Source organism: Schistocerca cancellata, chromosome 10 (assembly GCF_023864275.1).
Source record: "Schistocerca cancellata isolate TAMUIC-IGC-003103 chromosome 10, iqSchCanc2.1, whole genome shotgun sequence".
NCBI lineage: Eukaryota > Metazoa > Arthropoda > Insecta > Orthoptera > Acrididae > Schistocerca > Schistocerca cancellata.
The window spans coordinates 44,873,740-44,888,466 of record NC_064635.1 but is presented as its reverse complement, the minus strand read 5'-3'; the positions used below and the strand labels follow the sequence as shown (position 1 = coordinate 44,888,466).

The 14,727-nt window shown below is 44.2% G+C and overlaps 1 protein-coding gene across 1 annotated transcript; it reads left to right on the top strand.

The window, feature by feature from the left end:
- The first annotated feature begins 4,620 nt into the window (after window positions 1-4,620).
- On the top strand, window positions 4,621-14,146 carry LOC126106544 (cuticle protein 16.5-like). Its single transcript, XM_049912883.1, has 3 exons — window positions 4,621-4,752; window positions 11,135-11,843; window positions 13,893-14,146. Exons 1-2 carry the CDS (start codon window positions 4,741-4,743, stop codon window positions 11,801-11,803), a joined length of 681 nt encoding a protein of 226 aa, XP_049768840.1. The 5' UTR covers window positions 4,621-4,740; the 3' UTR covers window positions 11,804-11,843; window positions 13,893-14,146.
- The last annotated feature ends 581 nt before the right edge of the window (window positions 14,147-14,727 follow it).

Sequence of the window (14,727 nt, the reverse complement as noted above, 5' to 3'; positions counted from 1 at the left end):
TCGGTAGGAACAGCGAGCTACACACAATCAGAAAAAAATTAAATTTTTCATTCTATAGTCACTATTTTTTTAATTTGCCTACATGCTACCGGTGTCGAAATACAATACCATCGTCAGGCTATCCTATGATCAAAAAATTTCCGTACGTACTTAGAATAAAAATGGCGGAGAAAATTTAAAAGAAATTATGTGTGATAGCAAACGTGTGGTGTAGAGTACAAGCTCAAAATGGACAAGTATTCTCTTACTCCTGACAGCTGGTCGAAGTCCCAAGCAGGTGAGTCAGATACTGAAAATACAGGTCTGTGTTGAGCTTTAAATAGATGAAATTTTCGGATGATATTGATAAGAATATCCCGATGTTCTGCGCCCAAGTTTTTACTTCTTAAAAAAGACTCGCAACGAAAGAGATATCTAAAATATAAAAATAACTCAAAACATTAAATTAAGAAAGTAAATAACAAAACAAGTAAGAAAACACTCCCGAATGTAATAATGAAGTATTAAAAGAAAAATAGCAGATTTATGTATTAATGTCTACATTTGCCATTTGTATACGTTTTATGTCACTATAAAACATCGATCTGACAATTAGTCGATCAGTCAGGCAAGGATCGTCATAAAAAATAACATCACAAAATACAAAATAATTTTACTGAAAAGAAATCGAGCATCCAGTGGGAGTAGTCGCGCTGTGCTGCTATATGTTATTCTGTTACGTTCTATAATCCTCCATTCACCTTCGCAGCGACAGACTTTAAATTTTCACATTTCAAATCGCTTATTACTGGTAGGTATATTTAAGAAATAAGGCGTCCTGCAGGTCTCCACCTCTAATCTTGCAACTGAATTCTAACACGTCATTCTTCACCATATAGACGTTTCACTCTAGCACTTTGGACAATCATTAGAAGCACTACTTGCCTGTGCGCCTATCGGCGCTACGGTCGCAGGTTCGAATCCTGCCTCGGGCATGGATGTGTGTGATGTCCTTAGGTTAGTTAGGTTTAAGTAGTTCTAAGTTCTAGGGGACTGATGACCTTAGAAGTTAAGTCCCATAGTGCTCAGAGCCATTTGAACCATTTTTTTGTGCGCCCATAGGAATTGTAAAACATACAATACAGCAGTTCTGGCACCATCAGAGTCTAACAGAACAGATACCACTCAGATACACACAGTTCTGAAATAAGGAGGGGGACGGCTCCCCGATGTTTGTTTCGGTGCTAGTGCACAAATATCTTTGAAACTTCTACGGCAATCGGGATATGAAAGTAGTGAGTATAATGCACGAGGGACGCTACTTCGCAGCGTGAAATAAGTTATAAAATTCAGTCGGTCAGTGCCTGTGACCAGATGTCCGAAGCGGTTAAGGAAACCTCGCACGAGAAGCGGTGAGTCCGGGTTCGAGTCTCCATTCGGCACAAATTGTCAGCTGTTGCCACTGCATTACCTCAATGCCATGTGCGGCTAGCCGTCACTATTATCTACCCATCCTTTCCTTTCTCCTTCCTTACATTTTATGTTTACATATTCGCTTTCTCTGCTACAGAATTTTAAGTGCTCGTCCTGTCTTTATATAATGTGTTAATATTACCCAGAATATTCAAGAGATACGACGTGCAGAAAATGTGCGGCACTAATCCTGTGATCAGACACCATAGCGTCCTCATTCTACCTCTCGACGTTTCGGTTTCACTGCTGTAATTATCTTAATGAACACCATACAAGACACTATACAGTGGCTGTAAATGTGGAGCAATCTAAGCTGTACTTTCGCTATACCTGCTGCAGGTATTAAGCCATTTATCCTGTGTCTTACTGCTCATTACTCCTAAATACTCATTACTAATTTTGTACTTAGATATTACCTCGTCCTTCTGCTGCGCGTCGTTTCAGATCGAATTCCTTTTTACGAGCACTCATCTGCACTGAACACTATAAAATGGTATACGGTTATTAGGTTATACACTCAGCCGTCTTACTAGTGATGTTTAATTGGCCAATTTGGTTCATAAATTATACTAGTTTGTTTTCTGATGTGCATGTGCCCGTCCAGCAGAGCCGAAAATTCGATGTACGTAAAGTGACCTGAGACGCAGCCACACCGAAAAGCAATAGCAGCGTACCGGTTTGCGACTCCTTAGGTGCACCCAGTGAGAAGGCCAAATACACAGTAGGGCAGGCATGAAACGTTGGTTACGGTATAGTGCCCTGACAGTGAATATTGGCGTTCCTGAAGTTTAAAGCCAACACACGGTCTGAAACATCGACGTGCAGAAGGAAGACGCGAGATTGATAACGTACGTCTGCAGCTGAATGACCCTAAGGTTTCCACCCTTGCAGTTAATACATCTACATCTACATGATTACTCTGCAATTCTCATCTAAGTGCTTGGCAGAGGGTTCATCGAACCACAATCTTACTATCCCTCTACCATTCCACTACCGAGCAGCGCGCGGGAAAAACGAACACCTAAACCTTTCTGTTTGAGCTCTGATTTCTCTTATTTTATTTTGATGATCATTCCTACCTATGTTGGTTGGGCTCAACAACGTATTTTCGCATTCGGAAGAGAAAATTGGTGACTGAAATTTCTTAAATAGATCTCGCTCCGACGAAAAAGCCTTTGCTTTAATGACTTCCATCTCAACTCGCGCATCACATCTGCCACACTCTCTCCCCTATTACGTGATAACACAAAACGAGCTGCACCCTTTCGATATCCTCCGTCAATCCCACTTGGTAAGGATCCCACACCGCGCAGCAATATTCTAACAGAGGACGAACGAGTGTAGTGTAAGCTGTCTCTTTAGTGGACTTGTTGCAACTTCTAAGTGTCCTGCCAATGAAACGCAACCTTTGGCTCGCCTTCCCCACAATATTATCTATGTGGTCTTTCCAACTGAAGTTATTCGTAATTTTAACACCCATGTACTTAGTTGAATTGACAGCCTTGGGAATTGTACTATTTATCGAGTAATCGAATGCCAACGGATTTCTTTTGGAACTCATGTGGATTATCTCACAGTTTTCGTTAAGTAGCGTCAACTGCCATCTGCCACACCATACAGTAATCTTTTCTGAATCGCTTTGCAACTGATACTGGTCTTCGGAGGACCTTACTAGACGGTAAATTACAGCATCATCTGCTAACATCCTAAGAGAACTGCTCAGATTGTCACCCAGGACATTTATATAGATCAGGAACAGCAGAGGTCCCAGGACGCTTCCCTGGGGAACAACTGATATCACTTCAGTTTTACTCCTTACTTGCAGCCAATGAGAAGGCTAAATATACTGTAGGGCAGTAGGACAGGCACGAAACGTTGGCTACAGTGTAGTGTTCTGACAGCGAATATTGGCGCTCCTGAAGATTAATCCCACCGGCCAGCGTGGCCGTGCGGTTCTAGGCGCTTCAGTCTGAACCGCATGACTGCTACGGTCGCAGGTTCGAATCCTGCCTCGGGCATGGATGTGTGTGATGTCCTTAGGTTACTTAGGTTTAAGTAGTTCTAAGTTCTAGGGGACTGATGACCACAGATGTTAAGTCCCATAGTGCTCAGAGCCATTTGAACCATTTGATTAATCCCAACACACGGTCTGAAACGTCGACGTGCAGAAGGAAGACGCGAGATTAGCAACGAACATCTGCAGCTGAACTACGCTAAGGTTTCAACCCTTGCAGTTAATTAACTCCTTACTTGCAGTCAATGAAAAGGCTAAATATATTGTAGCGTAGGCATGAAACGTTTGCTGCAGTGTAGTGTTCTGACAGTGAATATTGGCGCTCCTGAAGATGAATCCCAACACACGGTCTGAAACGTCCACGTGCAGAAGGAAGACGCGAGATTAGTAACGAACGTCTCCTGCTGAACGATCTTAAGGTTTCCATCCTTGCAGTTAATTCACTCCTTAGGTGCACCCAATGAGAATGCCAAATATACAGTAGGGCAGGCTTGAAACATCGTTTACGATAGTGTCCTTAGAGTGAATATTGGTTCTCCTGAAGATTAACCCCAACACACGGTCTGAAAGGTCCACGTGCAGAAGGAAGACGCGAGATTAGTAATGAACGCCCCCTGCTGAACGACCCTAAGGTTTCCATCCTTGCAGTTAATTCACTCCTTACTTGCAGCCAATGAGGAGGCTAAATATACTGTAGGGCGGTAGGGCAGGCATGAAACGTTGGCTACAGTGTAGTGTTCTGACAGTGAATATTGGCGCTCCTGAAGATGAATACCAACACACGGTCTGAAACGTCGACGTGCAGAAGGAAGACGCGAGATTAGTAACGAACGTCTGCAGCTCAACTACGCTACGGTTTCCATCCACACCAGAAGCTGTACAGCAGAACACAAAGCCCGCTAGCGGCTGCTCGCCGGTCGTACGTGCGTGGTCTCAGAGTAGACATTTCGCCTGTGCGTCCGCGCGGTGCCCTCGCAAAGGCAGCTGTTGCACTGACCGTGGCGAGGCCAGTCGGGCGGATGCCGAGTGACCGAGAGTGAGAGTGGAACGCCGCGCAGCAGTGGGCGTCGTCTCCGCCCCCCTGCCCCCCAGCGGCGGCCCCCCTTGCCACACCCGCCACAGTGTCCCGTAAGAGGCGATGGCCCGAGGGCAGCCGCCCCACTCTGCCCGCGTTCCGCGAGTATAAGAGCCCGCAGCGACCACCCTCAGCTACACACAAGTCTTCACAGCTTCATCCGTCCGCAGCTCTGCAGCAACAAAACCTATCCGCCAACATGAAGGTTCTGGTAAGTCACCGTTCACAAGCTCTTCGATACTTCTCCCGGCAGCAGATCACTAATCCGGCGTTTCGAACATTTCACCCATCGACGTCATCAGGCGAATAATGTTCTGAACATATACTCCGTGTGACTCGTCCATTTCATGCAGTCCTTTCGCATTATACAATAACGTTTACTTTAACTTCAAATTGTCAGGTGATACTATTTCATACGTTGCTACGACCTCTACCCCAATTGGTTTCTTAGAGTAGCTCTCCGAACAGCTCTCTTACCCGAGTCGAGAGCGTTTCAAACATATGACCAATCTCCATCTTCAGGCAAACAAAGCATTGAAAATCCACTTTAACTGGCATGTACATTTAATCCAGACTTCTACTGTCATGCTTCAATTTCACCCACATGAAAGATCTGAACACTGGAACTTGAGTTAGCAACAAACAGTACTTTTCTATGCACGGTTATAGTCTCTGCTCTACTTGTCTCTTAGAATAGCTTTCTGAATACCTGACAGCTATTAACTGGGACCGGAGCGTTTCAAACATATGACCAATCTCCATCTTCAGGCAACCAAAGTATTGAAAAACCATTTTAACTGACATGTACATTTATCCAGACTTCTACAGTCACGCTTCAATTTCACCCACATGAAACTGAACACTGGGACTTGAGTTAGAAAGAAACAGTACTTTTCTATGCACAGTTATAGTCTCTGCTCTACTTGACTCTTAGAACAGCTTTCTGAATACCTGACCGCTATTAACTGGGACCGGAGCGTTTCAGGTATCTGCCTCACCAATAGTTTGAACACTTGATCTGTGTCATCACCAGATAAAATTGTTCTGGTCTCTGCCAACAGGCCACTATTAAGTTAGACAGGAGCATTTCAAACATTTGACCAACTATTATCTTCAGGCAAACAAATTCCTGTTCATACACGTTTTCTAAATCGTACGTTTCATCCAGGACAGTCTCATTGTGCAATAATGTTACATCTACTTTAGCTAGACAAACGTTTCGCACTTTACAATCATTCTCATTATCAGGTGATACTTCTCTATATGTGGCTCCAAGCTCTGATGTACTTGCTTCACGTTCACTGTGTAACCATGAAGGTTACCAATAGGAAAGTATTCTTCGGTATAGTCTATACTTGATTCAGAGTAAGAACCAAGTTATTAAAAGTAAATAAGAGGCGCTTTGCAATGGGATATTAAATGTCAACGTTACATCTACTTTAGCTAGACAAACGTTTCGCACTTTAGAATCATTTTCATTATCAGGTGATACTTCTCTATATGTGGCTCCCACCTCTGATGTACTTGCTTCACGATCACTGTAAACATTGAGGTGAAAGTATACACCAATAGGAGAGTACACTTCGGTGTAGTCTATACTTGATTTAGAGTAAGAAGCAAGCCATGAAAACTAAATATGAGGCGCATTGAAGTGCGATAGTAAATGTCAACTGGCTATTGTGGGAAGTGTGAAACTTGTAAGAAGCACTTTGAACGACACAATATTCACTTTGTGAATTTACAAAAAATTAACAAACATCGTGACTTTCATGCCCGGCATCATAATCCAACAAAAATCCTCTGACATAAAAAACTACCGTTTCCTTTCATACTGCCTCTGAACAGATGTGTTTACGTAACATATCTGATATACTTGATACATCAGTAGCCTCTCCGCACTATTTTTTAAACTCATGTTGCACTCTAAATTTCGTCAGTCTTGTATCCCGTCATTCACCGTCGCATTTTAGTTTGAAGTTTCATTCTTCTGAGGAAGTTTCGTGTTTCCTCTTGAAACATGACGTGGCCATTTCCTTCAATGTTAACCAGCCCTCAACATGTTCATGTTTCTCAAGCGTCGTGATTCGCAAGCTGCAACCACATCATCTCCCATACTTGTAGCTGAGATACGAGAGCCGGCAAGAGTGGCCGAGCGGTTCTAGGCGCTCCAGTCTGGAGCCGCGCGACCGATGCGGTCGCAGGTTCGAATCCTGCCTCGGGCATGGATGTGTGTGATGTCCTTAGGTTAGTTAGGTTTAAGTAGTTCTAAGTTCTAGAGGACAGATGACCACAGAAGTTAAGTCCCATAGTGCTCAGAGCCATTTGTACCATTTTTGAGATACGAGAGAATTTGTCGGAGAGGTGTGCAAATCACTCTGCACTCCTACGTGGCCGTTGTCATTCGCATCTGCTGAGTTGTCGGGCCGCGTGATATTCCTCCCGAAACCTCTTGAGCACTCGGCGTTTCGAACCCTCTGCTTGAATCTTCTACTGGATTCCACTGGTGTCCCTGGCTGGCTGTTGTATAGGGAAAACCGTTCAGCCAACCAGGGGTACCGTTGGAATTCTGAAGAAGTTTCTACCAGAGGGTTCGAATCTTCGAGCGGTGAATAAGTTGAAATCAGACCCGGCCTAGCGATTCAGTAGATCATCAGATACGTAAATCGTCTGCATTTTTGATCCGTGGACTTTAAGAAGTCTTTCATTACGTCATGTTTGATGTATCGTAGTAGAAGAGGTTATTTTCGTTCTGCACATCACTTTTTCGCTCATTGCCCATCCCCACATAATCATATTTTGTAGTCACAGTTGTCTCATTCGAAAACAACAGGTACACAACTCGTGTAGCCCTGTAGTATATTCAGCACCATGCATGAAGTTTCAGTTTATTACTAGTTTATCCAATCAAACACATTTTGCAGAAAATATCCACTGAATGTGCCTGCAATATCATGTAACTGTACGATACATTATTCGGGAGATATGACATCATAAACAGCGAGCTTTCGATTTGAAATTTGTAGTAGTCTGTCGATGAATAACCCTAAACTAATAAAACCAACATAAAGGGACTTGTAGTCTTTAAGCATAAAGGTTTTACTCGCATGAAGTAAAATGTTTATCACTAGCTCAGACTTCTGAAGTTCTTATATACATGCGTGTTCGATTCCTTAATGAAACAGCTTGCAGGCTTAATGGTTTATGGAGATTCACCTACTTTCCTAATAGAAATACGACCAATGTGTGACTATGAAATTAAACCGAAAAGCAGAGGCGGAAACGAAACTTGACTGATTACTGTGCACGACGAAAATGTACAGAGATCACATTATGGTATCAGTCACACTTAGAAATCTTGGGACAGAGGCTACAAGAGTTTAGACGAATGTTTCAGTTCGAGCGACGGGTAGGAAGCTACGGATCGAGCTTGCGTTGCCGTGTGGGATACCACCAGCAATACGTGTGATACGTCATAAGCCCAGCACGTAGGCACGCTTCAGCACCTGGATCACAGCGGATTGGCGAGTCACGATAGGCTGTAACGCCTCATCACTATTCCGATGGCGAGTTAGCGCAAAGCGCGGCGGACTCGACCCATGTACCTATCGATGATGAGGCGATGCACTGCGCTTATGTGGGGGAAACAGACGGGGGTTGACGGGATCCGATGGACTAGTGACACCCACACAGTTCTTGCTCTACGTCCAGTGACGCGAAAAAGGCAGAGAGAACTGAGGTGCAGATCACTTACTAATCCTCGGAGATAAATAAAAGAATGGTAGATCTCAAACAGGTCTAGCCATCGCTACTCCTTTACAGATACTCTACTACAGGAGATGGGATTTATCTACATCCGCATTCCAAAGACGGAGAATGGCGGAGTGTACTTTATCCATATCGTATTGAACCTTTCCTGCTCTACTCTCGAATCGCATGTGGGAAGAAAAGTCAATCTTATCCGTCCATATTAGCCAGAATTTTGTTGTAAGTTATGGTCATTACACAGCAAGTATATTGGAGGGAGAGATGTTTGATGAATGATCACTGTAATGTAATCCTGTTTCTCGTAACATCTTCCGTTTTTGAAGGTAAAATATTCTAGGATGTTAGGCTACATGAAGTCCCTCTTCAGTTTCTACCTTACACAGTCGACGTTTCGCCATCTCTGCTGAGTTGTTCTTCTGGATCTGGTGTCCCTGGTCTAAAGACTGGGACGCAGGGGCCGAAACATCGACTATGTAAGGAAGAAGTTAAAGACGGCCATGAGGTTGCCTAACAGCCTATAAAATTTTACCTTCAATATCAACGACTATGAAAGCTGCCTGTATTACAATATGAGCCAACTAACCAACGACGAAGAGTGCATCTCACCTCTTGAATACTGTCTGCCTCTTCAGTCTGTTCCTCAAGGTAAGGATTCCAGATCGACAAACAATCTCAATAACTGATCGAACGAGGGTTTTGTGAGTTACGAAGGGTGATCAGAAACTAAGGTTACAAGACCCATATTCCTCGAATTTCGTCTGTTGTGGAGAAATTAGAAGTCGGCAGTGGCCAATCTAGCATGATGTCAACAGATTTGAACACAGCTCGATTGCAGGAGTTGTATCAGGACAACAGGGGGATTACCTAGGAAGCTGGACACTTGCTTTAGCCTAGGGAGATGAAACACATTGCGACAACGTCGCTGCAAACGCAAAGGCAGGATTTTTAGTAGGAGAGCATAGTCAAATTCGTCCTACAAAGCGATAAGTGCCTAAACCGTTATGGAGACTATGACGAAAAAAAAAACACCTGAAGTTCTATCGGTTTGCTGTATTTGTTGTACCAAATAAAATGTACATTTTTGGCTGCAGGTTTCTTAGCAATAGTTTGTGATTACCAAGCGTATCTTTCTCGAGCGTAATAACATCCCCTAAGGATTCTTCCAATACATCTGTGCCCTTACATTCGTTCCTACACGGCCAAAAAAGGGAAACTATGGCGAATTATGAACTGTGGTCAAAAGGATCATCTGCGACCTACACGAAACATTTTGCGAAATGAGAGTCACAGTCACTCCTACATGCGACCCGGCATCTAAATCGAAATCTTTGGTCTTGAAGGCTGAAATTACTGCAGAACCACCATACCATATATCCTAAAGAGATTCCAGTATGGAGATATCAAAACGAAGAAAAATGCAGGTGTCGCTAAAATAGGACAATAGGACATAAAGCATTCATCTCCGAGTATACCACAAGCCCCTATCGCCATGTGGCGGAGGGTTTTTGTTGTTCCATTATGGTTTATCCCATATTCCTTTTACAGTCACAAATTATGAGCGATAAGAAAGTCTGTTGGTATTTACCCGTCCGAGGTTCCCGGTTTTCCCCAGTAAAAGTAACTTTGCGAGATGTAAACCTCCTCAGTATCTACTATTAATACCATCTAATAGGGGGTCCACAATGGGGAGCGTTTTTTGAGTTATATATTCTGTACGTAGGACCATAAAAACTTTTTGTAGTGTGACTGGGCTCATCACAACCTAGATAAAATGGACGAGTTCTTAAAATATATTCTCAATATTTTTGGCTGTAGATGACGACCGATCGTATGTTTGAAACGCTCCAGTCTCACGTAAGAGAGTTCATCACAGAAAGTTGAACAGGAAACATGTAAATTTACCAAAATATCTTGCATCTTTTTAACACTTATCTTTTTGCGACGTTGGGATGTGATGCGAAATGGAATAGTCTATTTGAATCACGTGTTAAGAAAAGTGCAATGAGAAACCGCACTTCATGCCAGACTTAATAAGCGCTGTTTGGAAGGCAGGCTATTTCGCTGCATTTCACTGATTAAATATTCTAGGATCATCAACCAAGTCATAAGCGTCGTGTTGACGCAACCTTTATTCAGAACTCGCCTGAAGGTGACGAGTAGGAATCTCGTCGAAACACGATACACGATACCACGACCCGATTGATAACCCGACAATATTTCATCGGTTAACATGTGCTGTCTACCCGACAACACTTATCGCTGAAGATTTCTGAGCACCGTCTGTCGTGTGAGTGGTACACTGCTAAGACCCAGACCCACATTCAAGGGGACGGCTGTTAAAATCCGGACATGCGGACTCAGGTTTTTCCCTATTTTTTTTAATCGTTCAAGAAAAATACTCTAATGGTTCCACTGAAACGGCACGCACGATTTCCTACCCTACCTCGTACCCAAAGAGAGCTTTTGCTTCGACTCTTATTGCCTCGTTATCGATGGGACACTAAATTCTAAACTTGAGTGCTTACACAAAGTACACATCTCAGGAATAGAAGTCGCTTCTCCTACAACTTGTGCCACATCTGGCTAGCACACTTTACTACTTGTTCAGTACCTTGATAAAGTTTACCTACAAAGTTTTATTACTATGTCTATGGTACGGAAGACATTTTCTTTCTGATCAATATCATTTGTGGAATCAACAATCGACAGTAAATCGTGGTGCTAATTCGAGTTTGTACTGTGTTTGTTTGTGAGGCTTTCTCAGCGAGAGGACCACTTGCATAGGTGCAGCAGAGTACTTGTAACTAAGAGACGCCTTCTTGTTGCAGGCTATTGTCTTCCTCGCCCTCGCCGTAGTTGCCTACGCCGAAGAGGCCGCTGAGAAGAAGGAGGCCGCCCCCGAGGCCGTCGCCGAGGAGAAGAAGCAGGAGAAGCGCGGGCTCCTGGGTCTGGGCTACGGCGCCGCCCCCGCCATCGGCTACGCCGCCCACGGTATCGGCTACGCCGCCCCCGCTGTGAGCTACGCCGCCCCCGCCGTGAGCTACGCTGCCCCCGCCTACGCCGCCTACGCCGCTCCCGCCGTCGCTAAGGTCGCCGCCCCCGCCGTGGCCTACGCCGCCCCCGCTGTCGCCAGGGTTGCCGCTCCCGTCGCCAGGGTGTCCTACGCCGCCCCCGCCGTGAGCTACGCCGCCCCCGCCGTGAGCTACGCCGCTCCCGCTTACGCCGCCTACGCCGCCCCTGCCGTGGCTAAGGTCGCCGCCCCCGCCGTGGCCTACGCCGCCCCCGCCGTGGCTGCTGCCCCCGCCTACGCCGCCTACGCCGCTCCCGCCGTGGCTAAGGTCGCCGCCCCCGCTGTGGCCTACGCCGCCGCCCCCGCCGTGAGCTACGCCGCCCCCGCTTACGCCGCGTACGCCGCCCCCGCCATCGCTAAGGTGGCCGCCGCCCCCGCCCTCTCCTACGCCGCCTACGGCTACGGACACGGTCTGGCTTACCACTAAATGCACCACCAAGAACAGGATGTGCCACTTCACAGTTCAGGTGAGTTCAAAAAAGCGGACAATACGTGGAGAAATCATTCAGTCAGAGACCCACGAATTACATTACCATTTGCAAGTTATGATACTACCAGATGCTGTATGTCCTCACTTACCACTAACGAGGTAACAGTTTCATCAAATATGTACGTCACCATCACCTGCAGTTGCATTTTCCCAGGTGCTGAGTACAAACTCCTCCACATCTTCCTATGAAGTAATCTCCTGTAGTTGGTACCGTCGTCCAATTTTCAACATGTCCTTCTACATGACGTCAATACAGAGTATTCTAGGTCTCGTTATTAGCCGATCCCCCTAATTTCACTTTCCTGCTTTACTTGAGCCCTTCTTGGTGGTTCCAATTTGACATGTATCGTGTCTACCGAGTCTGGATATTTCGGATTTTCCTGCTAGTCCTATGTTAAAATCAGTCATCTCACTCACTGCTTCTCCGCTGGTCCACTTTTTTTTTGTGCCATGGACGTGAAGAATTCCATATGCGAAACCTGTAGTCCTATTTATAGTTTCATCGTCCAGTGTTCCTTCTATCAGCACAATGCCTTCTTTATAGCGTCCAACCAAAGTATTCTTGATCTTCCTGCCCACTGAATGTTTCCAACTTCTCTCTCCACATTTAATCCAGCTGTCCTCACGGGTACGATCCTCACCATGAGCCCAAACCTGTAGTGTCTGAATGTTTTTCCTCGTTCTACTAGTGCTGTCTTCAGAACAGCTGTCTCACCCTCATCTCTTCACTTCTCAATTGATCCAATTTTGTTTTGACTGTGGACCTGAAGAACTTGGTCTGCGACACCTTTAGTCGCGATGATTCACTTTTTCGAGGCTGGGCTACCTTTGAAAATCACTGGGTTTGCTTCTCCTCGCACCCTGGGACCTCATAAAAGTGATGTAACATTCTCGTAGATGCAAGAGCTCTTCTGTACCCTACTGGACAACTTCATTCAAGGCTACATTGTCATGAGAATTTACACTTTCAAACTACGCAGAGTTGTCCACATTCTGTAGGGGGCGGTCACCAGTTACCGAATCAGTGCCATTACTGCGGTTTTGGTTTCACTTATTTTGAGACATTATCTTATTTTCAGATTTTATCTTATTTTGTTTGTCCAGTCTCAGTACTAGCTCAATTTCTGTCGAGACCAAATACGTTGTGTTCCCAAATGGTCTGTATTAGCATTTTTCAGACAGACGAGTAAGTATAGCCAGAAAGTATTCTCAGAATAACTGAAAAAAGGGGGGGGGGCACATTATATTAGTTCAAACATCGGAAGAAACCAAGAGCGTACTACCTACAATGGGAACACGCTCAGTAAAGAAGTTCTGGTGTTCAGTATTCGAGATAACGACACCTTTAACTTTTTTATGAGTTAAAAATTGACTGAGACACAAATAGAATGTTTTGATAAATTTTATGTGCATTTACAAACACTCTTTCGTTGAATATGCAGACTGTTTCTTAGTCGTGGTTATCAAAGGATCCTCTCCAGCTCGTATTTTGGGAGTTTACTGGTTCGAATTGTTTAGTTTTATGTTTTACTCTATAAGTAAAACATATTCTCTTAGGGATGGCCATGTTTCTTTCAGATCTACTCAACTTTCAAGTTTCGAAAACAAATGTTGTTAACCAACATTCTTCATCTTTTGACACTCGATCCCTTCTCCCTTGACCCGACCCACTCTGCTGTTGAGTATCATACTTGTTTCACATAACGCTACTAACATTGCCAAAGATACACTGTGCGTACTAAGTAATTCTGAATTCTATGTTGCCTTCATGATGCTCTTTACCAGATATGTTTTACTACACTGATATTGGTAAGTTTCGAAGGATAACTATATACACTAGAAAACTTAAACTATCTTCAATAATTCACAGGAGAGGGAACAGGTCCAATTCAGTTAGCATACAAATGTAGTCCATTGCATAATATAAGCCTAAGTGATAACGAGCTGGTAGTGTTCTCTGAACGCAAAGATCATCGTAAGACTTTCCGATGTTAAGCCTGACGATTCCCTTTTGCTTTGTCCGCAGAGTCCGCAGTGCTGTTGGCAAACCGGATGGAGCCTCGACGCTGCCGCCACGGAGTGAACTCTCCACCAAACTCTTCCTTCACTTCTCACCAGTCGTCGTCAACGACTCCCTTCCATCAACTAATTTATTGATTCCATCGCTGCGCCCAATGAATAACAGTCACTCACTGTTGTGCACGCTTCTTCAAACCCCGTCGGTGGTCTTGCGACCTTCGACGCGATCTTTTTTCTAGAAATAAACTATATAAAAATATATATACTCCGTTTTGTTTTCTTTTCCCCTTGATTCTCCACCAACAGTACACAGCAAAGAAACTGCACACCCAATCTGACATGAAATACATATGCCGATGCTTGCACCAAAAAATTTTAATCAGTTATAAGTTGTCCACTCTAAGATAAAAGTATCGAACAGAGTTCACCTTAGTCTGGAAAGGGACTTTACTGTTGCGACAATATTTCTTATAATAAAACGATTGATCTATTTCAAACATCCAGTCACGAGGAACTGAATCGTATTGGTGAGATTAAAATTTCGTGGTTTAAACTGACAGAAAGAAGAAATAGAGTGAGAATTTGATGCGACACTGTTTGGAAATAGACAGTCTAGTAATGGAAGTGTGGCTGACGAAAATGGTAGAGGGAGACCAAGACTTGAATATAGTTGCTGTTTACAGTGAATATACAGTGATAAGCCCAAATATTACAACCACTGCCTACTGCGACATTTGTTAATATTACAACCACTGCCGACTGCGAGATAAGCGACTCGGCAGATTACACAGGTCTGCAAAAAAAATATTTTTTGAAAGTTATTTGATATTTGATAACTAACT